Source organism: Eptatretus burgeri, chromosome 4 (assembly GCF_056783735.1).
Source record: "Eptatretus burgeri isolate ZD-2024b chromosome 4, Ebu_testis_v1, whole genome shotgun sequence".
In the NCBI taxonomy this organism is placed as follows: Eukaryota; Metazoa; Chordata; class Myxini; order Myxiniformes; family Myxinidae; genus Eptatretus; species Eptatretus burgeri.
This window is the reverse complement of record NC_140964.1, coordinates 97,559,672-97,587,006: the sequence shown is the minus strand read 5'-3', so window position 1 is coordinate 97,587,006 and position 27,335 is coordinate 97,559,672. Positions and strand designations below refer to the sequence as shown.

Below are 27,335 nucleotides of genomic sequence, written 5' to 3'. Positions count from 1 at the left end.
GGCATTTGCATATCATGTCACCAAATTCACCCACCTATTAATTTTGAGGTAAACACAAGCTAAAATGTCAAAAAGTCCAAAAGGCCAATTTTGGCCAAATTTTCTAATATCCTCAATTTTCATCTGATTGATTTGAAATTTGAATCGCATTATCATGTCAGGTCGCTGAATTCAACTACCAATTAATTTAAGTTCAAATTGTCAACACAGGCTAAATTTCTAAAATTGATAGTTAGGACCAATAACTAAATCTATCATTATATCTCAAAAAGTTATCGACAAGTGATGACAAAACAAGGTGGATGAGATGAATAGGTGACAAGAACAAGCAGATTGGATTTTGGTTTGGATGCAGCCCATCAGTGGGAGACAAAACGTCTGTTCCACCTGGCAGAGGTATGCGCTTTCCCGACTACGATTCTGCTTTGTGCTGTTTTGCAAAGTTGTCACTGTTTGAGTGATTTTTCATTTGTTACTTACGAAATCTAAAGATTTCGTAAGTATATTGATGACTTCCGTCATCTGTTTGTTACTTACGAAATCAAAAGATTTCGTAAGTATATTGATGCCTTCCATTTCTGTTTGTTTGTTTGTTTGTAGGCACGATAACTCGAGAATGGAAGAAGCTACCAATGTTAAATTACACCACGTGATTCAGGAGGGTGATGGCTAGTGGTGATTAGATTTTGGTCAAAATCCTTCAAAGGTCAAGGTCACAGCAAGGTCAAATATTCGATTTTTGATGGTTTGGGACAGATAACTCGAACGGAAGAAGCTACCAATGTCAAATTACACCACGTGATTCAGGAGGGTTATGGCTAGTGCTGATTAGATTTTGGTCAAAATCGGTCAAAGGTCAAGGTCACAGTGAGGTCAAACATTCGATTTTTGAGGGTTTGGTACAGAATCATCGTAGAATCTTCTGGATTGCGTCGCTCCCTTCTCTCGAGACAGCTTTCATTAGACAAGGTCAGAGGTCAAGTTGACGATTTCGTAAGTACCAGTCTATGACTGCTTGTTTGTTTGTTTGTTTGTCTGTCCACTCGCCTCAAGCCCAAACCGCTCAACTGAGCATTCTGAAATTTTCGGAGATTAATGTCACCGACCCTGCAACGATTACCCATTGAAATTTTTTAAAATTCAGTTGACCAAAAAGGTCTTACATAGGCCAAAAGGCCAATTTGATCCAAATTTTCTAAAATCCTCAAATTTAATCCGATTGAGTTGAAATTTGAACAGGATTTGCATATCAGATCAATGAATTCAACTACCAATTATTTTTGAGGTCAAATTTGTTTTATGGATTTTGCAAGTGTCGTACTCTGCCCGACGTCTTCTTGTAGTTTGTTTGTGTGCAGGATAGATCAAAAAGTTGTGGACGGATTTGGATGAAATTTTGTGGACAGGTTCGGTGCGTGATCAGGACGAACTGATTAGATTTTGGTGAAGATCCGGATCCGGACCTGGATACGAGAATTATTTAATTTTAAAAGTGATTTTTCACCATTGAGAGGTAGGGCCAAAAACGACATGTAGCATGATATTTGAAAAAATATTTTGGGCCCGCCATGTTCTCAGAGCGTGGGGAGAGCAGGCATTGCGTGGTGGAGGTATGCGCTCTGCCGAGTGCCCTTCCAGTTTTTTCATGTTTTGCGATTCGAAAATGACTCGGGGATTGGAGTGATGATAAAATGGCTCCCAAACGTTTAGCTCCACTCACAGGAACGGGATTTCTTTTGATCTTAATTCCTGAAATGTTGCCAAACATTTTGGTACCATCAAACTTTTGCCACCCCTGGGGGGGGGGGAGCGGAAGTGCATTTCCTGAGATGACTGCAACGTGTTTGAGTGAGTGGTTTATATAGAGTCTCGTAGTTCTGAACAATCCAGGAAGATTTCAAGAGGAAGAAGAAGACACATACTATTAATGGAATAAATTTTAAAAAGGTTACTTTTGTGGGGACACAGCTCGTGATGCGAATAAAGCTTCATTTTCAACACGTTAAATTCGTCGACGCAGATGAATTCATGTGAATCTCATGATTTGTTCAGGTTATTTTTTTTTTATCTTACAAGAATTACATTTTTCGGGAGTTCGTCTCGCGATAACACCTGCCTGATTAACTCTGGTGCAATATTTTAAACTCTCGCGAGATTCACTTTGTGTCCACGAGATATCGCGAGAGTTTGTGTTGGACCCTTGTGTGCTCTCGCGAGATGTCATTTGTGAAAAGGGGCTTTGGCAGATAGTGCTCTCATCGAACCGCATTTTCTGAGTTTAAATAATAATATCACGATTATTTGGTGAGCTCAATACTTTATAAACCATTTTTTTTAACCTGTTGTGTTCCCCAAAACGAGCAAAGAGCCGTTGTCGCGCGTGTTTCGTCGCCCGTGTGGCGCCCCGGACATGGCGGCTCAGTTGGAGACCGCGGGAAACCTCGACTCTGGTCCTTGCCAGGGAACTCAAGAGAGCAACGGGCCACAAGCGGAGTCGGAAGAGGTAAGATTTATTTATTTATTTTAACGGACGACGACGCGTGCTCCTTGATGTGTTTTATTTATTTATTTAAGTGTATTTGGGCCTGTCGTAACCGGAGGGAGAAAAAAGGACGCATGGTGGGATTGAGGGGTAAGGTTCTCGGCATCGGGGAACTGATTCGTCAGTCGAGTGTTTGGTTTCTCAAGCTAATTTGAGATCGGTGGACGTGAGATGTGTGAGGTTTATGCCCAGAGCGGACGATGAACCAAAATGGTTGGGTTCGGCTCTGATAACGTGGAAGGTGATTTTGCCAACCGAACACGGAGTTTGTGCGTGTTAATGGAGGGATGGATGAGAGGGATGAGAGGGATGAGGGGGAGAACCTAGGGGTGGAGTGAAAAAGATGAGGGGTGGAGAGGGGGTAGGGTGGAGTGCGTGTGGAGGGGGTAGGGTGGAGGGGGTAGGGTGGAGTGCGTGTGGAGGGGGTAGGGTGGAGTGCGTGTGGAGGAGGGGTAGGGTGGAGTGCGTGTGGAGGAGGAGGGGGTAGGGTGGAGTGCGTGTGGAGGAGGTGGGGGTAGGGTGGAGTGCGTGTGGAGGAGGTGGGGGGTAGGGTGGAGTGCGTGTGGAGGAGGTGGGGGGTAGGGTGGAGTGCGTGTGGAGGAGGTGGGGGGTAGGGTGGAGTGCGTGTGGAGGAGGTGGGGGTAGGGTGGAGTGCGTGTGGAGGAGGTGGGGGGTAGGGTGGAGTGCGTGTGGAGGAGGTGGGGGTAGGGTGGAGTGCGTGTGGAGGAGGTGGGGGGTAGGGTGGAGTGCGTGTGGAGGAGGTGGGGGGTAGGGTGGAGTGCGTGTGGAGGAGGTGGGGGTAGGGTGGAGTGCGTGTGGAGGAGGTGGGGGGTAGGGTGGAGTGCGTGTGGAGGAGGTGGGGGGTAGGGTGGAGTGCGTGTGGAGGAGGTGGGGGGTAGGGTGGAGTGCGTGTGGAGGAGGTGGGGGGTAGGGTGGAGTGCGTGTGGAGGAGGTGGGGGGTAGGGTGGAGTGCGTGTGGAGGAGGTGGGGGGTAGGGTGGAGTGCGTGTGGAGGAGGTGGGGGGTAGGGTGGAGTGCGTGTGGAGGAGGTGGGGGGTAGGGTGGAGTGCGTGTGGAGGAGGTGGGGGGTAGGGTGGAGTGCGTGTGGAGGAGGTGGGGGTAGGGTGGAGTGCGTGTGGAGGAGGTGGGGGTAGGGTGGAGTGCGTGTGGAGGAGGTGGGGGGTAGGGTGGAGTGCGTGTGGAGGAGGTGGGGGTAGGGTGGAGTGCGTGTGGAGGGTGGGGGTAGGGTGGAGTGCGTGTGGAGGAGGTGGGGGGTAGGGTGGAGTGCGTGTGGAGGAGGTGGGGGGTAGGGTGGAGTGCGTGTGGAGGAGGTGGGGGTAGGGTGGAGTGCGTGTGGAGGAGGTGGGGGGTAGGGTGGAGTGCGTGTGGAGGAGGTGGGGGGTAGGGTGGAGTGCGTGTGGAGGAGGTGGGGGTAGGGTGGAGTGCGTGTGGAGGAGGTGGGGGTAGGGTGGAGGAGGTGGGGGGTAGGGTGGAGTGCGTGGGGAGGAGGTGGGGGTAGGGTGGAGTGGGGGTAGGGTGGAGTGCGTGGGGAGGGGGTGGGTTGGGGTGGGGAGGGGGTAGGAGGGAGTGCGTGGGGAGATGGGGCGGGGTCGTGTGGAGTGTGAAAGAATTTTTTTCATTTTTTCATTAAAGCATCAAAATTGTTACAGACATAGATAATTGCATAGTAAACGAGAGGGGCAGCACTCGGTATAGTGCAAAACCTCTGCCGCCAATACTGCTCGGTCACTCAAGTGAACCTGATATCCTATTCATTCAATTTGACGTCAACAGTGCTCACAGAGTTATAGTTTGCAACTTTCCCTTTTACTTTTAACTTTTACATACTCAATTCATTCGTCATAACTGGATTCCTTGAGACAGAAATTGATTTTACGTGGGTATATCCACCTGAAGTTCCAAAATCAGCCGCAATTATAATTTTTGCATGTTTTTATGTTGGAAATCACTTATAACATGTAGAAATGCAAATAAAATCGAAATTTTGTTGAAAAAAAAAAGTTGCAAAAAATTTTTTGGGGGAGGGGGTGGAAATGACTGAACACATGTAGAAATCCCCCCCCAAAAAAAAATTCAAATAATTTTTCAAAATGGCCGCCATAGCGGCCATATTGGATTTTGGACTAAGTCCAAAATCTCATGGCATGATCCTTGGATCAGACATAATCCCCCCCCCACCAAGTTTCGTCAAAATCCGTTGGAGTTTTTCCGTAATACTGTTCACAAACAAACAAACAAACTTGAGGGGGAGCACTCGGTAGAGTGCAAAACCTCTGCCGCCAATACTGCTGGTTCACTCAAGCGAACCTGATATCCTATTCATTCAATTTGACGTCAACAGTGCTCACAGAGTTATAGTTTGCAACTTTCCCTTTTACTTTTAACTTTAACATACTCAATTCATTCGTCATAACGAGATTCCTTGAGACAGAAATTGATTTTACGTGGGTATATCCACCTGAAGTTCCAAAATCAGCCGAAATTATAATTTTGGCACGTTTTTTTGTTGGAAATCACTTGTATTATATATAACATGTAAAAATGCAAAAACAAAGAAATCGAAATTTTGTTGAAAAAAAAAAGTTGCAAAATTTTTTTTTGTCTAAATTTCTTTTTTTTTGGGGGGGGGGGTGTTGGAAATCACTTAAAACATGTAGAAATGCAAAAAAAAAAATTCTAATTTTTCAAATTGGCCGCCATAGCGGCCATATTGGATTTTGGACCAAGTCCAAAATCTAATGGCATGATCCTTGGACCAGACCTAACGCCCCCCCCCCCACCAAGTTTCGTCGAAATCCGTCAAGTTTTTCCGTAATACTGTTCACAAACAAACAAACAGAAAGGGGTGAAAACAGTAACCTCTGATCTTCGATGGCTGAGGTTAACAATTTCAGTTATGGAGGCACTTGAAATTGTACCGATGTTGGCCAGAGCGGCCATTTTCCAATATGGCCACCATGCTGTATTATCTATATCGAAAATGCCTACTTGATGTCTGTTTGTGTCTAATAGCCACTTTCGAGCTGCCAATTGCTCATGATCTTGTGCCAGAATATTAACCAGGTGCTGGCCTGAATATTTATGGCTGCCATTTTTCAAAATGGCCGCCATGTTCACAAAATGGGATCATATCTGAGCATATTGCTTTAAAACAGTTCAGCTTTTGTAAAAATTGATGTACTGTTAGGTATATTAGTTTCTTGGACATTCTCCTTCACACCAGCAGAGAGCTGTGAATTTAAGTGCAGCTTTTTTGCACTTGCAGTGGTTATGGCATCCTTTCTTGCAGCCACAGGAGATCAACTCATAGCAGGTCTTGGATGCTTCAGGAAGTGTTGTCCAATTTGGTTGATAAAGTCCATCATCAGTCTTTATCTAACCCCAGCTACATGGAGAAGGAAGTGCATGCTGTGGAAGCAGTGTCTGGCCTCAGATATGGCCACCCTGGAAAACAGCCCTCTTAACATGTTGTATTCGAGCAGCCTGTGTTGGCGGAATTCGCTTAATAGAGTTATTCTTTGCAAACAGCTTCTTCCGAGCCTTGTTAACATCAGTTCAAGTACTTGTTCGATCAAAGAGGTGTATGATTAACCTCTCAATGACACTCATGATTTGTTCTGAGATCCCACTGGGAGCATGTGCCAGTCTCAAAAGTGCATCAGTGAGCTCCGGCAGTGAGTTCCAAGTAGCCCATGCAGTTTTCTTTCCTTTTCTACAAAGGCTGACACCGAATCACACCTTGTTAGGGCATGAAACATTGGAAGCGCACATGATTTCTCTGGACCCAGACAGGCTGCAATTTTGTGGTTTGGTATGTAGCGAAAACTCTTTCCTGTTCCAAAAGTCACGTGCCGAGTCGCATGTTCCAAAAGGACTAGTCACGTGTCTGACTCTCAATTATCTCTCACTGGTTACTCCCTCCTCCGGTATGACAGACCTGAGCCTCGTCCTGGTGGAGGAGTTGCTCTCTTCATCAAAGACTCTATTCCTCACTCTCCATGCACTGCCCTCACTCCCCCACACCCCCAGGAATACCTCTGGCTACGGCTTCCCCTCCACTCCCACCTCATGTTTATATGTGTACTGTACCGTCCACCGAACAGTGATGACTCCATCGACACCTCACTATATGAAACCATGGACCAACTTCTATATTCTCATCCAAAATCTCTCTTCCTCATATGTGGTGACTTAAATTGTCATCATGCCAGTTGGCTGGGTGTGGGTACCTCTCTCTCCTGTCATGGCACTTCAGCAAAAGCTTTGTGCGACTCATTGGGACTGACTCAGTTGGTCAACTTCCCAACCCGGATCTCAACCAATGGTAGTCCCATCTCTTCTGGATCTGATTTTGACAAATTTCCCTGACCATATCTGCTGTTCTTCTGCCGATCCAATCGGTTCTTCTGACCACGTCCTTGTGAAAGTGGACATCTCTGGCTATTATCAGAGAACCACCTCACCGCCATAGAGTCTGGCATTTCACTCAAGCTGACTGGAAGGGTCTCCAAGCAGCCATCAAACTTGGAGACTGGTCTCGTATCGCTACTTTCTCCAACATCAACTCATCCTGGGAATTCTTTCAAAGAAACATGCTCTCCCTCGTGTACAGATTTATTCCCTTTCGTCTTCAGTTGCCTACCCTTCCTCCCGCCCTTGGTTCACTGAAGATTGTGGCGAGGCAGTTGTTCTGAAACAACTTGCCTTTGCCTCATGGAAAGCAAACCCAACTGAGGGTAATCTCAGTTCCTTCCATAAAGCTCGGAACAAGTGTGGAGCTACCCTCAGGAGAGCCAGAAAACAACATCTTTCTAAGCTCAAGTCTGAACTTTCAAACATCTCTCCCTCCTCAAAATCCTGGTGGCATTTAATAAAATCTGTTTCTCGTGTATGTTCCCCCTCCATCCCCTCCCTTACCTCAAATGGCCGCACTGCTGATACCGCATGTGTAAAGGCTGAATGCCTAACCTCGGTGTTTGCAGCTAAATCTTGTGTCCAAAACGCATCGCTTTCTCTACCCACCTTACCCAGTCGCACCCAACTGTCCCTGGACTCTGTATCCTTTTCTCCTGACAAGGTGGAGAGTTTGCTGTCAATCCTCGACTTATATTCTGCAACCTGTCCAGACGGCATCAGCCCACATGTCCTCAAAGCCTGCTCTTCTGCTCTTGCTCACCCTCTCTCTGTTTTATTCACCCTCTCATTTGCTCAAGGTCATCTGCCATCTTCTTGGAAATCGGCAAACATTACTGCCCTTGCATAAAAAGGTGCAAAAACAGATCCCTGCAACTGCAGACCAATCAGCCTTCTCCCAATCAGCAAGGTTATGGAATCAATCATCGCTTCAGACATTAAATCCTTCCTCTTCTTCAACGGCTTGATTTCTGATCATCAATTTGGTTTCAGACCAGGTCACTCTACCCTGGATATGTTGCTTCTGCTCTCGCAACAATGGATGGAGGTCCTCAATGCCAGACAGGAAATCCGAGCCGTATCCCTGGACATATTGTTGTGGTGCTGGTTATCGGTTGCGAGCACGACCACTAGGTGGAACAGTAGAGTCAGCTCCACCGAACACTCGGAATCTAAATCGTGCTTCTCGGAGAACTCTGAAAGGCACGGTTCCCTTACAATATTTCGACTGCGTGAGGGAGGGTCCACTTGTCGAACTCCAATTTACCGAATTACTCACGCCATCCAACTACCGGGGAAACCACACCCTCGGCCTACTCTGTCCGATCCGGGTAGCGGCGTAACCGAGCGGAGTTACCAGAGCCGCCGGACCAAATGCACAATTTTTCGCTTCCCAATTTCCCAACACGCACCGTGCTAAGCCAATGAGAGATCACAGAAACTAGCTGATACATTTAACGAGGGTTATTTATTTTACAATGGGGGAGCCTGGTGTTGGCGCAGTGGTTAGGGCAGCGGCTTGGGATCCAAGAGGTCCTGAGTTCAAGCCCCATTAGGTCACCGAATTAATACACCAGGGGGTTGACTCAGCCTGTCATCCTTCCGAGGTCGGCGAAATGAGTACCAGTGTACTGGGCCGGTGTATACCCTGGTTAAAATAGGTGTACCATATCCCTGCGTCGTAAGAGGTGACCAGGGTTGCGTCAGGAAGGGCATCTGGCGTAAAACATGTGCCAAATCTCAATGCGGATCATACGGATGATCCGCTGTGGCGACCCCGAACGGGAGCAGCCGAAAGAAGAAGAAGAAGAAGAAGAAGAAGAAGAAGAAGAAGAAGAAGAAGAAGAATTATTTTACAATGGGGGGAATGGGAACACACAAAGAGCAGATTTATTGCGACAAAAACGAGTGCAATGAACATGGGCACCTAACAGTTTCTACTTATAGACGGGGCCCAAGGACACACATCTGCACACACAAATACCCAAAAGAAGATGGATCTCAATAGTCTTTATTGAAGGTTCCCAGCTCGAGGGAAGATGAGCTGGAAACCAGAGCTATCTTGGACCTGTCCACCTTGTGTGGTCTTCGACGTCCTGGACCGGCAGGACTTGAACCCGCAACCACGATGCCACTCCAAGTACCCAGGACGGAGGAGGAATGGCGGACACCAACCAGCGTGAGCACGGCCGAGGCAGCGAGCGCCAGCAGGCAAGGCCAGGCGATCCGGCAGACCAAAAACCAACTCTTCACCAGTTGGATCGTGCCGAACAATTATTCACTCCTTCTCCAGAGGGGAGGAGCTGCCTCCTCTGACCCACTCTCCCTGGACAGTTGTGGCGTGCAAATGCTCTCATCGCCCCCGTGATTGGCCAAAAGGGGCGCCAAGTCCGCTGATTGGACCGTGGCGGGCGTCATGGTGGACCGCCCCTCAAACAGGAAGAGTAACATTGTCCTATTTGGCTCTCTTTGGCCCACCGATGGCAAACTCGCTCGCATCTCTCTGATTGTGCGAGAGAGACGCCAAGTCCTTCTTGAACTCCGTCCACCGCGAGCGTTACGGCGTCAGGATGGAGCGAAGGTGTTGTGGTTGCAAGTGCTGTGAAAATGTAAAAGAAAACCCTGACTATCAAAATAACTCTGCAGTGCAAGTACATTTCATTCCCATAAGACGAGGGGCGGGACCCAAACTAAAAACATGTACTTACCTGATATAACTGATCTATAAGGACTCTGGCTGTTGTGTACTCATGGCTGCCAGATTCGTAACAATTAATGTGCTTTTGACACGATCTGGCACCCTGCCCTGCTCACCAAACTCTCTTCCTATGGTATCGAAGGCGATCTCCACTCATGGCTCGCAGACTTCCTCTCCTGTCGCAGTCAACGTGTGGCCCTAAATGGAGTTCTTTCATCCCCTCTTCCTGTCCAGGCTGGAGTTACTTAAGATAGCGTTCTGGACCCTGTTCTTTTTCTGGTTTTCATCAATGATCTCTCTGACTCTCTGTAAAATCTTCTATATCTCTTTGCTGATGACTCCACCCTCTGCCATACCATCGGTCATCCCTCAGACCGGCAAGCAGCAGCTTCTTCACTCACTGCAGATCTGGATAAAATCACAAACTGGTCCAACACGTGGAACATGTCTTTCAATCCAGACAAATGTCACATTCTCACTATGTCTCTTCGAAAGGACCGTTTAGAAAACCCCCCATCCACTTTCTCAACAATCCTCTGGAATCCTCTCTTGAAGTAGTCCTTTCTTTCAAGCTTCTGGGTCTCACTATCTGCCATGACCTTTCCTGGGAAAGCCACATTTCAAACCTCGCCTCCAAAGCCAGTCGCCGACTGGGAATCCTCCGTCGTGCAAAGTACTTCTTCGTCCCACCTGAGCTCCTGACCACTTACCAAGCTTTCGTCTGCAGCCTGATGGAGAACTGCTCTCCCCTCTGGGCTGGTGCTCCTGCCTCCCACCTTTCTCGGCTTCATGCTGTGGAAACCAAGGCATTTCGGATCATTGGCATATCCCGCAATGAGGCTGAGTCTTTGGGCCTCTCACTCTCTCACCGCAGGCTGGTCGGTGGTCTTTTTTCTTCTACAGTCTCCTCTCCTGCCTCGCCCCTCCCCCCCGCTCTCTCTGCAATTTGTCCGTACCACATTTCCGCAGGGCACTCAAGGTCCGCCAACAACCCCCTTTTGGTAAAACTACCAAAATCACGAATCGCTGCTCACCTTCACTCTTTCATTTCTTTTTTTTTTTCCTGCCTTTGGAATAAACTCACTCACTCTACTCCATCCAATTCTTCCCTCCAGGCCTTCAAAACACCTGTTCCCCACTATCTCTTATCCCCCATCCAAATCCTTGATCTTTTCTACCCCCGATAATCCACCCAAGCCCACCTCCTTCAAATTCCCTGCTTTCCTTCCTGAAAGTCCCTGTAATGTCCATCTTGTATTCCCCATGTTCCCCACCCCATCCCTCTCCCTTCCACAGATCTAACGTCTCTGTTCCCCACTGTTTTGTCCTTCCAACTCCCACCCCTCCTGTCTCATGCCCCCCCCCCTTTGCAGTGCGATGTGTTAGCTCTCACATGAGCCTCGACAAGGTATACAAAAAAAAGCTTGCCACACTTCATCTTTATCTGGTCGTGTATGAGCTACCATCACAGCCAACACCACAACATCGGTGTCAACAGTACATACTCGTATCTGGTGCTGTCCTTGCTTTGCAGCATGTGCTACATGCAGCAACATTCGACTGTTTGCCTCTTCATAGTTGTATGATGCAAGTGAGTCAATGTCCTGTTGTGGTGGCACAGAGTACCCGGTCCCCATCTGTGACTACCAGCTCCTTGTTTTCAGTATCGAATGAATGGATGAGTTCTTTTGACAGGAAACTGAACAGTTCTGTCTTATTGATATCCACACGCAAGAAGTCCTGCCAGTTTTTTGGTATGGGTGCAGATTCAACAACACATCTGCGAACCCCCTTTCCACGCCTTGCCCTGGCTGTTGCTTTCAGAGAATCAATTACATAGCTGTCCCAGACCAGATCTCGACGTGATGCATGTTGAAGCTGTCTGAAGTAAGATGTGTGGGATGAACACCTGAATGGCATATTCAAGAAATGTCTTTGCAGTTCCTGGCTTCAGCATTTGAATGATGGCTGCTCCATCGAATACTATATTGGTGACACTAGGAGCTTCTGATTGTGCATTGGAAAGGCCTTCCAGACACGTCAAGTCACTCTTGGTGCCTCGGTGAAGTCTCCCTGCCTCAGAGAGTGCTGGTGGTCATCCTTGGTTCTCGTGTTGAAAGAATTCATCAAGATTTCCATCCCGAGTCTGACAGCTGATTATACAACAGAGAAAATAATTTCATGTCACTCTTCAGGGAGGCAAACTGTTGCTTTCCTTTAGGTGCTTTGTCTTTCGGGGTGCCTAAAAGTGGTAGCTTATTACGGTGAAGTACATCATCGATTGACTTGGTCCTGTCTTGGAGACGTTCCTTTGTGAATTGATCAAACTGTTCATGGCCTAGATTCTTGGCAGTACGGACTGTCTTCAGTACTGAAGGGTCTGCAATTTCGTTGGTATCAAGGACAAGTAAGTCTTGGCGCTCCTCATCAAAATGGTTGCCCAGTTCCTCAATTACACTCACAAGTGAATGAACATCTTTTGCAAAGGATTTCTGTACACTCGATGTTTGATCATGGTGACATAAGTCTACTCGTTTTTCCCAGTGAAGCTCCACATTCTCTAATTCCTGAATAACTGGCAACCTCTGGACCAGCAATCATCCACCGCCGCAGAGCACTTGGGTTCTCTATGAGGCCAATCGCCCCTCCGTCACCCTTGATTCAAGCATTATTCTGTTCATGTGCTTGATCAATAGTGATGGCTGAGAATACTAATTTGGTCTTCTGCACCGTAAAGTGACCAGCACTAAATTCTCTGTAAACGTCTGGGTGTTACTTTGACAGTTGAGCCATATCTCTCAGATGCACTGGTATCCAGCGCGCATAGTTTGTGTGATCTAGTGCATAGAACCATGGAGTCAGTTCTGTCAGTGCATACAGATACCTTGTAAAATTGGCTTCTTGGATGGAGTGCACAAAGATTAAAATGCAAATTTCCAGTGCCATTGTTGTTTCCCAGTACTGAAACTGTGGGCAATCCTGTTGTCTGTCATAACACCAGGCATCAAAGTCCACTGGGGTCACTCCATCTTCTGTATTGGCAACACTGTAGTGGTGATAGGCTCTGTTGCAGAATGTATAAGGCAGCAGCTGTGATTTGGTGTGCCCTTCTTGTACGTGCAACATGTGCTGCCTGGAGGAAGGAGTCTGCTGTTCCTGCTGTAGTAATCTCTGCCTGTACCCATCCACTTCCACGTAGCCAGTCACCCACAGTCTTTAGACCTGCCATCTCGATGTGGAGACCACCGAACATCACAACAAATTGATCTCCATATTTCTCAGGCCACTTCCACTGGATCTGTTTGGCGAGAGCATATAGCAGCTGGTCAAATGTCAGCACTGGAGTTTGGCCTGTGTTAAGATGTTCGACAGCATTCTTCACTACATCCATTGAGTGTTTAATCATCGTCACAGTGTGGGCACACTCCTGGAAAAGGGGGAGTAAGGCAGTGGGTATGATGATTTGATCACCAGGGGTTTGATGGCTTGCATGGTATGCCGCCCATGATGTGTTCTCAAAGTGCTTCTCTTCATCATCATCATCAAGGACATGTCTCGTGTTTTCCAACCACCTGCACTGTTGTTCGGTATGGGTCTTGAAATTACTCCTTCGCAGGGAGGTGACATGGGTAGCTGGAACAGTAGATTCCTTGATGCTGGATGTAACAGCCGGTACATCAGCATAGAAATGTGGTGGATCACCCACCGTCTTCGAGCCAACATTGCCTCCAATTATGACAATACCACGGTCTACTCCAGCATCTGCGCAAGTGGGATGTTGCAGCAATGACATTCCTGTTCCATGGAATGAGTCTTTGGCTGTGGTTGCACTCGGGTTGTGGTCAATATTGTCCACAGCAGCAGTTGTGAATATGTTGCCACGCATGGTAGTTGGATAAACGACTTGCTCCATGCGAAAGCGTTGGCAGACATTGTTCCCATCTCAGCAGAGGCACATCACGCGGTCATATGAGATGCTGAGGCCAAGATTGAATAGCCTCTCTACCAGTTCTTTCTTATGAGTTTTTGCATGCAGCATTAGCCCAAGGTATGTTGGAAGAGGCGTTTCCTGGGTGAAGAGGTGTGCTTCACAGTTATATTTCAGAAGCTGGGCAATAGCCAGTGTTGCTGGTGTCGAAGACACCAGGCTTTGGTCCTCTATGCTGGGGTCCTCCAGCACCATGCTTACTAAAGGCCCTGTCACACCTTGACGTTTTAGCCAGCATATGCCGACCTATGAAAAATTTGGCAAATACGCTGGCACACGTCGAATACGTTATGGGTAAGTTTTGTATACGTTAAGAGCACGCTGAAGCATGCTGGCGTACTTCGTAGTACGCCGAGCTCGTCGACAAATTTTAAGCGTGCTCAATTTTTCGACGTATGACTCACGTTCCGCAGACGCTGGCCATAAGTTGTAGGGATGTTATGCGACGTTGACACATGTCGAGACACGTTACTTGTAAGTTAATCACAAGTCGAAACGCGTCGAGGTAATGTTTAGCATACCCGAAAGTTATTTCTAACCTATGAGTAACGTGCTTTGAACCTGTGTAACATATCTCCAATGCATATTGACGTATGTAGACGTATTTGACGTCTTCCGGACGACCACAGAGCTTACTGAACGTGTTTCTAACTTGCAGCTACCGTATAATGGCGTATTGGCAGCGTTTAGGGGAATTGGTATATACAAATGGGCTTCAAAGGAGGAACCCGTCAGTGTTCCAGACTGCTTGGCTTTTTTATTTTTATTTTTTTTTTCTTCGGCATGACGGTGATGTTGACACTTTGATGTCTGGTGCGGTTATGATTTAAATCGTTGAGCGGCAGCCTTATTAATAGGCTACGCCACGTGATCGTTGGTGATGCGCTGCCGCGCGCTATGCACAAGTTAGACTATCGTTGGGCATAGGTTGTGAACGCCGACAACATGCTAAGCATTCGTTGGTATAAGTTATCTATAAGTTATCGAAACATTCTGTGTACGTTACTAATACGTTATGCATACGTCCAACTCGTTATGAATAAGCCCAAAACTGAAAAAAAAAACATCAATAGTTCAGCGTACGCCAACGTTTTACATGCATTTTGATACGCTGGCTAAAACGTCAAGGTGTGACAGGGCCCTAAGGCAAGCAAAAGTTTTGGCACAGAGTTCTCCTGGCACCTTGCATCAAATGCCCCATTGAAAGGCATTGAGTCTTCGAACATGTGTTGACGTACAATGTGTGCAGCACGTGCAAGGTGAACAGCATCACTATCAATGTCCCCATCACAGGCTTTGCCTAATGCAGCACCGATATCTTCATCAAATACTAGCACAACATCTCCCCTTACTCTGAGCATGCAGGTCTGGGAAATGGGCCAAGAGTCTTTGCTTCAGTCATGTGGTATTTACTCTTTTGTCGTGTGTAACTCCCAACTGTTCCATTCTTGACATGTAGAGATGTGCCAGATCAGCAAGCTTAAAGACTGGTGCAGTTCCTTATTCCAGGCGAGTTTCTTCAATGTACATCAGAAGTTCACCAAAGGCGATTCTGGAAATTACACGTTCGTGATCTGTCCCTTGCTGTTTATCTGTGTAGACCTTTCTTGAGCAATTGTATAGGGCCAGCAAACACTGTATGGTATTTGGCTTCCGATGCCACCATGTCACCCATACTGAGCCTGGCCAATAGCTCGGTATCCTCAACAACTGCTGCACTTGCCTGTACATTGCAATCAATCTGAAATGTTGAAGCCTCATGAATGTCATCATTACCAGCCAAATGTCCACAGAAGAAGCATGAAGGCTTGCTTGCAATTGTTTCTGTGCAAGCAGGCCGCGATCTAGTCCGTTTGCATGGAGTATCACCACTTCCACTCGACGTAGCTGCTACACTTGGCATCGTTCTTTTCTCTGCTCTTCGCAGCATTGTACTGTTGTAGCGGAGTATCCCATTCATCATGTGTGATGCCACTTAGCCTCGTTGGCAACCATAGCAGCTTCAATACCAGAACCACCATCTATTCTGTCTGACTTCAATGTTCTTGGTAACTTTCTTAGTTCTTTGAATTTGACAAGGTTATCAGCAAGTGACTTGTACCCTCTTCCAATGCCTGACCGTTTCGACAGTGCCAGGCATCGAAGCTACTCCATTGTTTGCTCCTGGCATATAACACAAAGTTCCCAGTTTGTATGAGCTGGCTGTTGATATGCGGTCAATGCACATGTGTCCACAAGTTTGAACCGTTTTGACATGATTAATTAAGTGTCTTCGTCGCTATTATGTGCTATCGGGTCACCTATTACTGCAACCGCCACATCTGTATCACAATATCCAACACCACCACCACCATACTCTGCAAAGACATGTAACACATTATTAGGTTGATTGGAGTCACTATTAAATTCATTTGTAATGTCATTGAGTTAGCACTGAAATTTTCAATAAATCGCCACCATTTTTGTAAAATGGCGGCCATATATATATTTATGTAACCCTCTGTTTGATATTCTGGTGCAATAGTATTACCAACTTACACCTTTAAAACAACTTTGAGAATAACAAGTCTGAAGACGACGATTGTTCACGAGCGGTATTTGACGATGTAGATTATTTCAGAAGTCAAGGATGAGACGATGTGATTTTTTGACCAAGTTATAAAAATGATCAACATGATGTGGTACGGGTGACTCGTTAGTTGCAAAATGTCGAAAACCCGGTTTCGTTCAACAACTTTCAAAATTTGACCTTTGCATCACCTTTTAAGGTCACAAAACAATGTTGTGGACATTAAAATAAGGAAACAGGATTCGTGCTATAGCTTATTGGAGTTGGTTCATCGAAGAAGGTCGAAAACCCGGTTCGATTCCCACTTTGAAAATTTGACCTTTGTGAACTTTAAAGGTCAAAGGTCAAGGATTATGACCTTTGGTGCAAAACTTCCTCTGGAACATTCCAGGAACAATACAACGTCATCTCGGCTATATGGCATTTCGCACTCCTCGGATTATCCAGACTTTGATGAAATCAGCGTAAAAAAACAAACTTGAAGGGGGCGCCACGGGCAAGGTGTTCGAGATAGAGCAAAATGGTTTCAAGACTTGAGGTGGGGAATGACCTCAATATTATGCAGAAAAAAATATTGTCATCCCAGCTCTCAAAGTTTGGGCGGTCGTATGATTTTTATGTCAAAATTCGTAATTTTCTAAGTTCGTGATCTTGTGACCTTGACCTTGGGACGAAAATAAAATCGAGCTCCGTGGGGCTATGCAGGTGCCATTGGGCTAACCAAATACCGAAACCCCTGTCAGATTCGACAAACCCCCTTGGAGAAGATGCAAATTGAAATCGGCTACCCCCTAAAAACATGTTTTTTGGGCGTGGCTCCGCCCATAATAGGCGCACCACGCCCATTCTCAGGAAAACACAACAAGATCATGATATAAACCTCCCACCAAAATTTTACCAGGATCGGATCAAAACCCACGGAGCTATGTTCAGGACAGACAGACCCACAGACATAGACAGACAGACAGACAGACAGACACAACAACGAATATAGTGGTCACTTATTTTTTTCGTGAAAATAATTTTTTCGTGAACAATAAAGTGACATCCAGAGCGGCATATCTATATTGTGAATGCCATATGGCCACCATTTTGGAAAATTGCTGCCCTGCCCGACAGAGGTAAAATTTCAAGTGCCTCCATATCTGAAATTGTTTAGTATATAATAATCCATGCTTGTGCCAATTTTGGTGCTTTTATCAAAAAATGAACAATTCGTTTGATATGTTGAGCTAATCTGCTGGACTATCTTGCATCATTTTAAGTTTTTAATTCTTTGCTCTCCAACTTTGCTGAAATTCTTTTGTGATGAGTTCCCTCATATTGGTACCTCCACCACCCAAGGTGAAGGAGGTTATGTTTTCACTCCTTTTCTCTTTGTTTGTCTGTTTGTTTGTCTGTCTGTGTGCAGGATATCTCAAAGTTGTGGACGGATCTGGATGAAATTTTGTGGACAATTTTGGTGTGTGACATGGATGAACTGATTAGATTTTGGTGAAGATCCGAATCCGGATCTGACTACTACAATTTTTACAGTTCTTCACCATTGAGAGATGGGGCCAAAAATGATATCCATCCATGGGGACCATACTCTGTGCAGAGCATTGGTGCTGCCTCAGCAGTGTCCTGGGCTATTCGGTACATTCCTGAACCACTCCAACTCAGGATACCAGCAAGCTGGCACTCATTTTTCCAGATCTTGGAAGGACGACAGGCTGAGTCATCCCCACCTGGTATTAATTCAACAGCCAAGCAGGATTTGAACTCGGAACCCGAGGATCCCAAGCCCACCACTCCAGCCATTAAGCCAACACCAGGCATAAACCTATATATATATATATATATATATATATATATATATATATATATATGTATGTATATGTATATGTATATGTATATATATATATATATGTATGTATATGTATATGTATATGTATATATATATATATATATATATATAGCGCGATATCTCAAAAAGTTGTGGAAGGATTCAGATGCAACTTGGTGGACATGTGGGTGTGTGACCACGACAAATTGATTCAATTTTGGTGAAAATCAGATTTTTATTTTTTTTAGTGATTCTTCACCATTGAGAGGTGGGGCTCAAAAACTATATATAGCATGACATTTTTAAAATGTATTGGGCCCAATATGTTTCCATGGATCAGGCATTACGGGGTGGAGGTATGTGCTCCACCGAGTGCCCTTCTAGTTCTTTATGGATTCTTCTTGTCTTAACACATCTATTCCTTTTCTTTTTCTTTGGGTGCTCCGACTCGGTATCCTCGGTAATTTGACTAAACGTCTGTTTCAATGCCAGACCAATCCATCAATCGGTGAATGTCAAGACAAAGGCACGACCATTTGTTGAGGAATCTGATTGAGTGATAAGCAGGAAATGATTTTGTTCGAGGAATCTGTTCACAAGTTATTGGAGATGTTCAGTATAATTACGAATAAAGTTTAACCGAATCTGGATCAGAGTTTGAATCTGACATATTTTGAGCTCTTCTCAAGAAATCGAACCTTAGACTTCGAATAAAATATTTTTTTTTGGTGATTGGTTTGTGACTTGCCCTCATAAATAGTTAGGTGGTTACATTATGGGACCTTTTATAGGAATTGTATTCTCTCGAGTTGTCGGAGTGAGGGGATAATGTTTTAATGGAGGATAATGCTAATTATTTGTTATTTTTTTGGATTGCTTTGCACTCCCGGCTCTCTTTCAGGTGTCCCTTAGTTCTACAGCAGTTTCACAGTGGGATCACAATGAGTTGGACTTTGGCTTAATCGAGCCATTTGGACAAGATGAGGAACAACATGCTATGGATATGGACTTCAGTGTTGATGTGGAAAGAAGGGTTGAGAGCATCATGAGCTCTGAAGAAGCCAGCTTGCCAATTGAAAATCGACTTGGAGATGGGGATAACGGCATCGTCGATCCTGGAATAACAGAGGAAAAGCCAATTGAAAATGGGCAGCTGGTTGTGGCAATGACCGGGAGAACAACGCAGAAGCAGGGACTTCCCACACTAACGGTTGCTCAGCAGGAGGCTCTGCAAAAGGCAAGTGGCAATTGAGGATCTGAAATCAGAGTTTGGTGCAAATGATGAATATCTTAAGGTGTATATCAAGTTGATTGAGGAAGAGCTGGGAATTACCTTTTGGTTGCAATGTTTAATTTGAATTAATTGGGAAGCAGTTCCCTTGCAAATGTATTTTTTTTGTATTTTTGATGGACTTCACTTATTCCCATCTTTAAATTGTGTAGTCAAACCAGTCTGTAATGACCACCCAAGGGAAATGGACAACATGGCCTTTATAGGCAGGTGTTCTGTCTATACAGGTTCATATAGCCATTTAGTTTGGTTTAATTTTAATGTTGTCAACACAATTAAAATCTTGTTCAAATTCGTCTCAAGTCTTTTTGCAGTACTGTATTGTAGAATACTTGGTCCTCACTTAACGTCGTACTTACGTTCTCTAGAAAATACGATGTTCAGCGAATCACATTCTCCCATAATAACTGATGTATAAACTGGTTCTTGTGAATGTTTCTCGTCATGGGAAAAAAACGTTAAAAGTTTAAATGCTCAACATGTCCAATACGCTCTGGAGCGCATATCTCCAGCAGGTTGAATAGTGTTGCGAATTTGCGCCCACCGGCGTGCGAGCGGCCACGCAACTCGAATCGCGGCACGTCGCCCACCGGACGGACAATTCTGTCGTGACCCTCTCGGACTAACGCCGGGAGCTAGTCACGGGTGGGCCTTTCGGCCTCACCACGATCGTGCCAATCGGCCACCCGCGTGGGATATGGTTGTTTGCCAAACTCGACCTACCTAAGTACCCACGCGGAGGGTAGACCGGGCGATCGACCCTCGCCGCAGGTCGACTCCTGACACGGGCCACTGAAGCGACCCGTTCCGTACTATCGGGATAACCGAGCGGTGTTATCGGCGGCCTCGACGGTTCCGATTAATTATCGGGCATATTAAGCCCACTACCAACCCTTTACGTGAAGCAAGATGGAGATTCAATTAAAGAAAAGACGAAGCGAAACGGGAAAAACAGTTCAACATAATGCACATTTATTCCGCGGCACACGGAGAGCACACATATACAATTACACCAATTATGCACCAAAAGCAGATGTAACAAAAGAAACACAACAATGCAGATCTACTACCGACTACGCGAGCACACAAAAACACTTAAACAGTTTTACTTTACAGACGGCGCCAACAACACATTTACTCAAAAGCAAAAGAAAAGGGCCACCCTCAAAGACAAGGGAGGCAGACGGGGCCTGTGGGCCATGAGACCGAGTGGATCCGACCCTTGCCTTTGTGATGAGCCGCCAATGTGGTGGCGCGGCGGCGCCCCGACTCCGCGCTCCTTCGCGGGTTTCGTTGGCACTGCTTGGAGTGGGGTGGGAACGGGGGCCCCCCTTTTCGCACTATCTCAGCGGGGGCGGGAGAAGGGGGGAATTGTTGATGCTCTGGGGAAAGAGGATCGCTGGCTTGCTTGGGTCCCGCGACGAGCGACTCCACTGCGAGCTCGTCGCCGACCGCCGTCTTCCTTGCCTCGGACCCGAGCTATCCAGTCCCCTCCGCAATTCTCCTCAGCCGACTGCAGCAAACCACCTCGACCGCGCTCCAGGCTTCCTCTCTCTGCAGCGCCCCGACAGACTCCGAACCCCGACAAACTGCGAGCCCCGACAGACTTCTCCTCTCCAGACCCGACTTGACTCTACTCAAACTCGCCTTGACTCTTCTCAAAACTGACTAAATTCGCTCAGCGCTTTATAGTCCGGCAGGAGAACCCATATGCAAATTTCTGGATCAGAACGAGCTCGGGGGTGGAGCCACGCTCTCCCATTGGACGGAGAAAAAGGGGCGTGAGTCTCCCCTGATCCTCGAATTTGCATATATCGATTCGACACCGAAGCGCCTGGAGGCGGGGCCAAACCGCCCCGCGCTTGCTGATTGGACGGATCAGAAGTGGGCGTGTATTATTCCTGATCCGACTTCTCCTCGGAAAGGCCGCACTTTGCACCCGCGGCTCGGCGCGCGTCCCGCACGAGGCCAGGACAGCCTGACGCTCGGTGCCCACAAGCGGTACGGGAATGGCCGCAGAAGGAGAGGTGAAGGTGGTGGAGGGTTTATTGTGGTGGTTTATGGCCATGGCGACGTTTGGAATGGCGGTGATGCGATGTTTGCGGGAGCGAGTTGTGAAGGTAAAGGTCGTGGCTGTTGGTGTTGTTGTTGTTGTGAAGCGGTGTTGCGGTCGGTGGTTGTTGTGTGATGGCGGTTGAGACGTGGTTGGTTCAAAATAAAGATAGAACAGAAAAGCGGCTATCTCAAAGGGTCGCAGCCCGAATGAATCACATTTATTCCCTCTAAACAACGGGTTTGGGGCTAACTTCAGATGTACTTACAGAGATATCTTACCGACGGGACCTGAATGGTGGTTTGCGAATTTCCTCAACCACAACACTACCCCCTCCCCTTTTTACAGACTCGTCCCGAGTCGTCAAATTCTCGTGTGCCATCATGTGTAGTTCTCGCCTAGTACGTTTTACCTACGGATCCCTGAGTGCGACATTCATGGTATTTGTGTCCCCAAAATAAATAACCTGAGGGCTGAGTAACTAACTAAACAAACACACTCACACGGACGACTTAAATAAAATTGCCGGCGCGAAGACATACATTCCGGTGGCGCACTCATATGTACAGTACATCTTAACCTTAACTTACAAATTTTACACTAAACTATGGCCCAGGATCAATGGACTCTGCAAAAAGAAAGCAGTTAGCAGGGAGCCAGGCTGCTCGCATGCAGTCTCTGGCTCAAGCAATGCAGGTGACAGGGAACGTGGCCGGCTGCTCACACGCAGTCCAAGGCCTTCTCTTTTGAACTGAACGCAGTGAACCACAACGGTGCATGGGCTGCACAAACGCAGTCTCCTGATGCGGCTGCCCGCAAGGTAGTCCCTGCAGAACACGGAACGGGCACTGACGCAAGCAACAAAACGGTGCACCTGCCGCCACTGCAGGCCCGTGTTGTAGCTGCCAACAGGGCAGTTCTTGCATCTTGCAAACTGTTGCTTTGATCCTGGCGCACATGGAAATGAACAGGGGGGGGCAAAGCAAAATTGAACGGGGCTGGTGAACATGGGCAGTGGGCATGGCATGGCAAAGGCAGCAGGCAATCACAGCCTGCAGAACCAGGCCGCTGCAGGCAAGCACAGCCGGCAGATGAACTGGCCGGCACAGGCCTTGCAGAAAACAGCTGTAGACGATCCGGCCGGTACAGGCCTTGCAGCAAAACACAGCTGCCGATGAAGTTGGCCGGCCTTTGCCTTGCAGTGCAGGTTGGTGGAGGGAGTGCGGTGGTGCTGGCCACTCGGAAGGCGGGCTCAGACCTGCCTACTGTCTCCCTCCCACCTATCGCCTTTGCCTGTCACTGTCTATACCCACCCCCTTAATTTGTCAAACCCAATTTAGCCCCAACTTATTTTTTTGTTGTTGTTGTTTTTATTTTTACTTCCCCACTATAATTCGTCCCCGAACCCCCTTTATCGTCCTTGTTCGGCTAACCTATCCTCCCCTAGCCTACTCCCAACCCCTACGTTCCCTTCCCGGAGGGGAACAAGGGAGAGCTAGCATCCTGTGTCGAGGCCTAACGAAGCCTCAGGATGGCCTCCCCAGACTTCAGCGGTCCATAACACAAAGTGGGTCCTGCGGCCCACAACGAGAGCGAAGGGATGGATGGTGCGGAGGGGTACACTTCCTATCTACCCTAACCATTTAACTTTAAACTACCCCGGGGCTTTCAACAAGCACCTCTCGCTTAAACTATTGGTTCCAACAACCCAGATTCCCGTCGCCTGTGTTGGTATCCTCACAATTTCGGGCCTTGCCCCCACACGGTCCCATAGCTGGGACGCGTGGCTTCCCTTGGCAGGCACGACCCTCTGCCGATTCTCCGACGATGGCACCCCCGGGCACTACACTGCCTCGGAGCCTACCAGCTCCCTAAACACCGGGGAGTGCCCTCCATGGCGACTCCCCTGAAACGCACACGTGGCAGGCCGGCCTCCCGGGCCCCTTTCCGAGGGTCACCCGTGCCCACAACACTGCCCACGCGGCTAATGGCGCCCCGGGCCCCCGCACCAAGCAGGCGCACCCGTGCCCACTACTCTATCCCGGCCCCCCATGGGCCCATGGCCTACCGCGGCCGACTAGCCTGGTGCCCGGGGTACCCACTCAGCGATACTCACCTTTCGCAGCCACGCTCCCAGCCCGTCAACAGGGCTCCTGCACCCCTCCAAATGGGTATCGAGCCTACTTTCCCACCAACAACAAAACGACCTTCATTTTTCAATTTGACTAACCCAGCTAACTCACTCTACACTGACCCCGGGGTCCCTTGGGCGGGAGTCACTCCTCCCCCCCAATCACTCATCACACAATGCATTCCCCATTCGCTCCACTCACACAGACCCGCTGGCCTCACTCACTCACCAAGCACATGCTTCCACTTCACTCACCAACTCTTCAACACACACACCGCTGAACTCTGCCATCCTTCTAACTACATCCCCGAACTAACTCGTGCTCCCACGTCGTCTCTTAAACTATAGCACGTTCCATTTAACACGACGTAGCTAAACTACGTCCCTTCTACACATCCAAAGTCTGTCACTGTCCTCTAAATCATCAAAAATCACTTTCCCATCCTAATCTGGCTGCAATCCCTCGAACTAATCCATTCCACGGACTCCATGAGGACTTACCCCTGCCCCATGAAGTCGGTCTAACTAAGCTAACCCTTCCCCCTAACTAGTGTCATCCTGTGCCCAGGCCAAGGGGATCATCCACCTCTTGCCCAGGGATCCTGTTCACCCGAAAGCGAGGCTTGCTGGTTTTTTTTTTTTTTATTGCGCAGCATCAGCGCGGCAACTCGCAACCTGCGCGGCGATTCACAGCCGCGCACCTTTGGCATGACGTCATGGGAGCTGTTCGCGTCCCTCGTCCCTCTTGGACGGTACCATCCGGCAGGGATTCACCCTCCTGCCGGATTCCAACCACACACGCAGCCATGACGTCACCCGGAGCATAAAAAAAAAACACAAGCCTCACGTCTCGAGGGGTTCCCCACGCGACCACATGTGCTTTGCCCGTTGGAGCTTCACACACACGATCGCGTGGAGAACCCGTCCGGTCCAAAACCGTAATTCTGCCTAAACTTTGTCCGTCGCAGGATCGGCAACATTCACCGCGTGCGTTTCCGGACCAGGCTTCACTCCCGCAAGCGGGCACGTGGCGGCCTCGTGCGTTGCACAGCACGGACCTCACGCTCGCTGCTGGGTGAACCCGGCACGGTGCTCAAAACCTCTACAGCCGCTACTCGGCTTCCTTTTCTGTGTCGCCGTCATCGCCATTCAAACCACGCACACCTGCGTATTACGACATTCACACACCACTCCATTACATTCACATTCACACCAGGAGACGCGGCTGCATGCTCACGCATGCCGACCGACATCTCCCTCACACACAGCGACCTTGCACACGCTGTCTCCCTCACACTCGGCCGCTCACTCACGCACCGTGCCTTACTCACACACCGTGCTTTGCACACGCGTGCCGTTTCTGGCGCACACGCGGCTCCACTCACACGTGGTGCTCCATTCATACTGGCCGTTTCACTCACACACGCGGGGGCACTCGCCCGCGGTGTCTCATCCACACACGGCGTGCTGGGGAGCACGCCCTTCGGCACACTTGCCACCACACCACTCACACACAGGGTCGCTTCCACACACGGGGAGGCACTCACACCTGGGGTTTCATCCACACACGGGGTCTTTGACACCCACCCGGTCGCTCTCACGCACGCCCTTGCAACCGCGCTATGCGTGCGTTGCAGCACGCATTTTGCCACACTCTTGAACACACACCTCGACACCACACACACCGGGACAACGACACGGGATTCGCGTCCCCACAAGGGGCTCTGGGGCCTCTCTACCCCCCAAGCTTTCCGTGCACCTGTCCACAGCACTCCTCCCCTCGACCTCGCAAAGCACGACCGAACCCACCTGGTCGTGACTCGCCTCAAGGGGGCATACTCCCTCCCCTCGTTCCTGGAGGAGGCCATCCAACTGCTCGCACTGGGTCTCCACCCAGTCCGCCAGCTCCCCCTCATGGTCCTCCACTACCTCCGTGTGTGTGTGCATCTCTAACCCCATCTTCATCGTGTAGTCCTCCCTCTTATCGTTCCCATCTCCCGTGTCTCTGCCAACTCGGTCACCTCTTCACCCTTTACCTCCCTCGTCTCCACTATTTTTATTTCCTTTGTCGTCACCTCGTGTCTCGTGTCGCACGTTTTGGTCTCCCCATTTATTTTTTTTTCCTCTCGGTCACCGTCACGACCCTCGCCCAACACGTCTCCCGACTTAATTTGTCCTTACCCGCCTCCACCGCGGGCCCGACAGCCGTTGCACCCCCTCCCAGCTCGTTTGCTCCCACACGTGGCGTTGCAATTTTTAGCTCCCCGGTTACTGCCTTCATGCCCGCCTGCAGGCTTCGGCCCATGTTCTGCGTCTCACCCCGCAGTTCTTTCATTTCTTCCTTCATTCCTTGCGCATTTGTTTCCATTTTCGTTTTTATTTCGTTCATTTGTTGCGTATTCGTATCCATTTTCGTTTTCACTTCGTTCATTTTGCTGTTTATGTTCGCATTCATTTGTTGCGCATCCGTATTCATTTGCTTGTTCATGCCTTTTATTTCGTTTTTCATTTCATTTGTGTTTGTATCCATCTTCGCATTCATTGCCGCCAGCATGGCGCATAGCTGGGCCATGTCGGGTGCACTCAGCTGAGCCGATTCGGCAAGGATTGGGGGGTTTTGGCGGAGAGGGGGAGGGGAGGTGTCATACACCGCGGCCGCCGCCGCACCTATTTCGGGCTCTGGGTTCAGTTGGGGGAGTTCGTCCTGTACCATAAGCATTTCCTGCTCGGGGATTTCATCCTGGACCATGGATTCTACACATTCTAAGTCCATTTCTAATACCCCCGGCTCCCGCTCGCCTTGAGACACCATCTTATTTCTCGTAACGGGTTAATTTAACTCGCTCGTAATTTGGAGGGAATCGGGGGTCGCTCCCCTCACCCCTGGACCGATTCCCGTGAATTTAGCTGGAGACAGGAGAGCCCGTTTTCCCGCTCTCCGACACCAGTGCCGCGAGGAGGGGGATGGGTTTGTGTCCCACGACCTGACACCAGTGTTGCGAATTCGCGCCCGCCGATTATCGGGACCTTCGAGGCCGACGATAACACCGCTCGGTTATCCCGATAGTACGGAACGAGTCGCTTAAGTGGCCCGTGTCCGCAGTCGACCTGCGGCGAGGTGCGATCGCCCGGTCTACCCTCCGCGTGGGTACTGAGGTAGGTCGAATTTGGCGAACAACCCTATCCCACGCGGGGGGCCGATTGGCACGATCGTGGTGAGGCCGAAAGGCCCACCCGTGACTCCCTCCCGGCGTTGGTCCGAGAGGGTCACGACAGAATTGTCCGTCCGGTGGGGCGACGTGCCGCCATTCGAGTTACGTGGCCGCTCGCACGCCGGCAGGCGCGAATTCGCAACAATAGTTTAGGTTTTGTATCCCACTGATAGGCTGTATCTGCATCATTATGCCTCTGCTGATGAAGTCGCTGATGGCATTGTTTTCGTGTTGTCCATGTATGTTTGTATGTACGTACGTACGTACGTGCGTGGAAAGTCCATTCATGCTAATGTCTGCTTTCTCTCCAACCACTTATCTGATTGACACAATTTTCACCAGAGACAAAATTTCCACAGAGAAGTATGTGTCAAAATGGCTTGATGTTTTATTGATTGTGACGTTGTGGGTCATGTGGTGTGGCAGCCATGTTGGAAAAAAGGAACTTTGGACCTCCAGATCTCTGAAAACCACTCCATGGAAAATATTGAAACTTGACACATGTCATGTGCTCCCCATGTCATGTACTCAACAAGTGTGATTTTTTTTTTAATTTTTTTTTTTTTTTCATAAGTCGCTTCGTTGTGTAT

General features: G+C 48.4%; 1 protein-coding gene and 1 pseudogene across 2 annotated transcripts in view; one reads left to right on the top strand and one right to left on the bottom strand.

Moving 5' to 3' along the window:
• The first annotated feature begins 2,180 nt into the window (after window positions 1-2,180).
• The window catches only part of LOC147028726 (poly(U)-binding-splicing factor PUF60-like), a 97,340-nt gene continuing 72,185 nt past the window's right edge, over window positions 2,181-27,335 (top strand). For both annotated transcript variants that reach the window (XM_085879396.1, XM_085879395.1), the window contains exons 1-2: window positions 2,181-2,503; window positions 18,960-19,295. In XM_085879396.1, the coding sequence (XP_085735522.1) occupies window positions 2,411-2,503; window positions 18,960-19,295 (429 nt within the window). In that variant the 5' untranslated portion in view covers window positions 2,181-2,410. The remainder of the gene's footprint in view (window positions 2,504-18,959; window positions 19,296-27,335) is intronic.
• Window positions 11,068-13,856, bottom strand: LOC147028727 (uncharacterized; annotated as a pseudogene).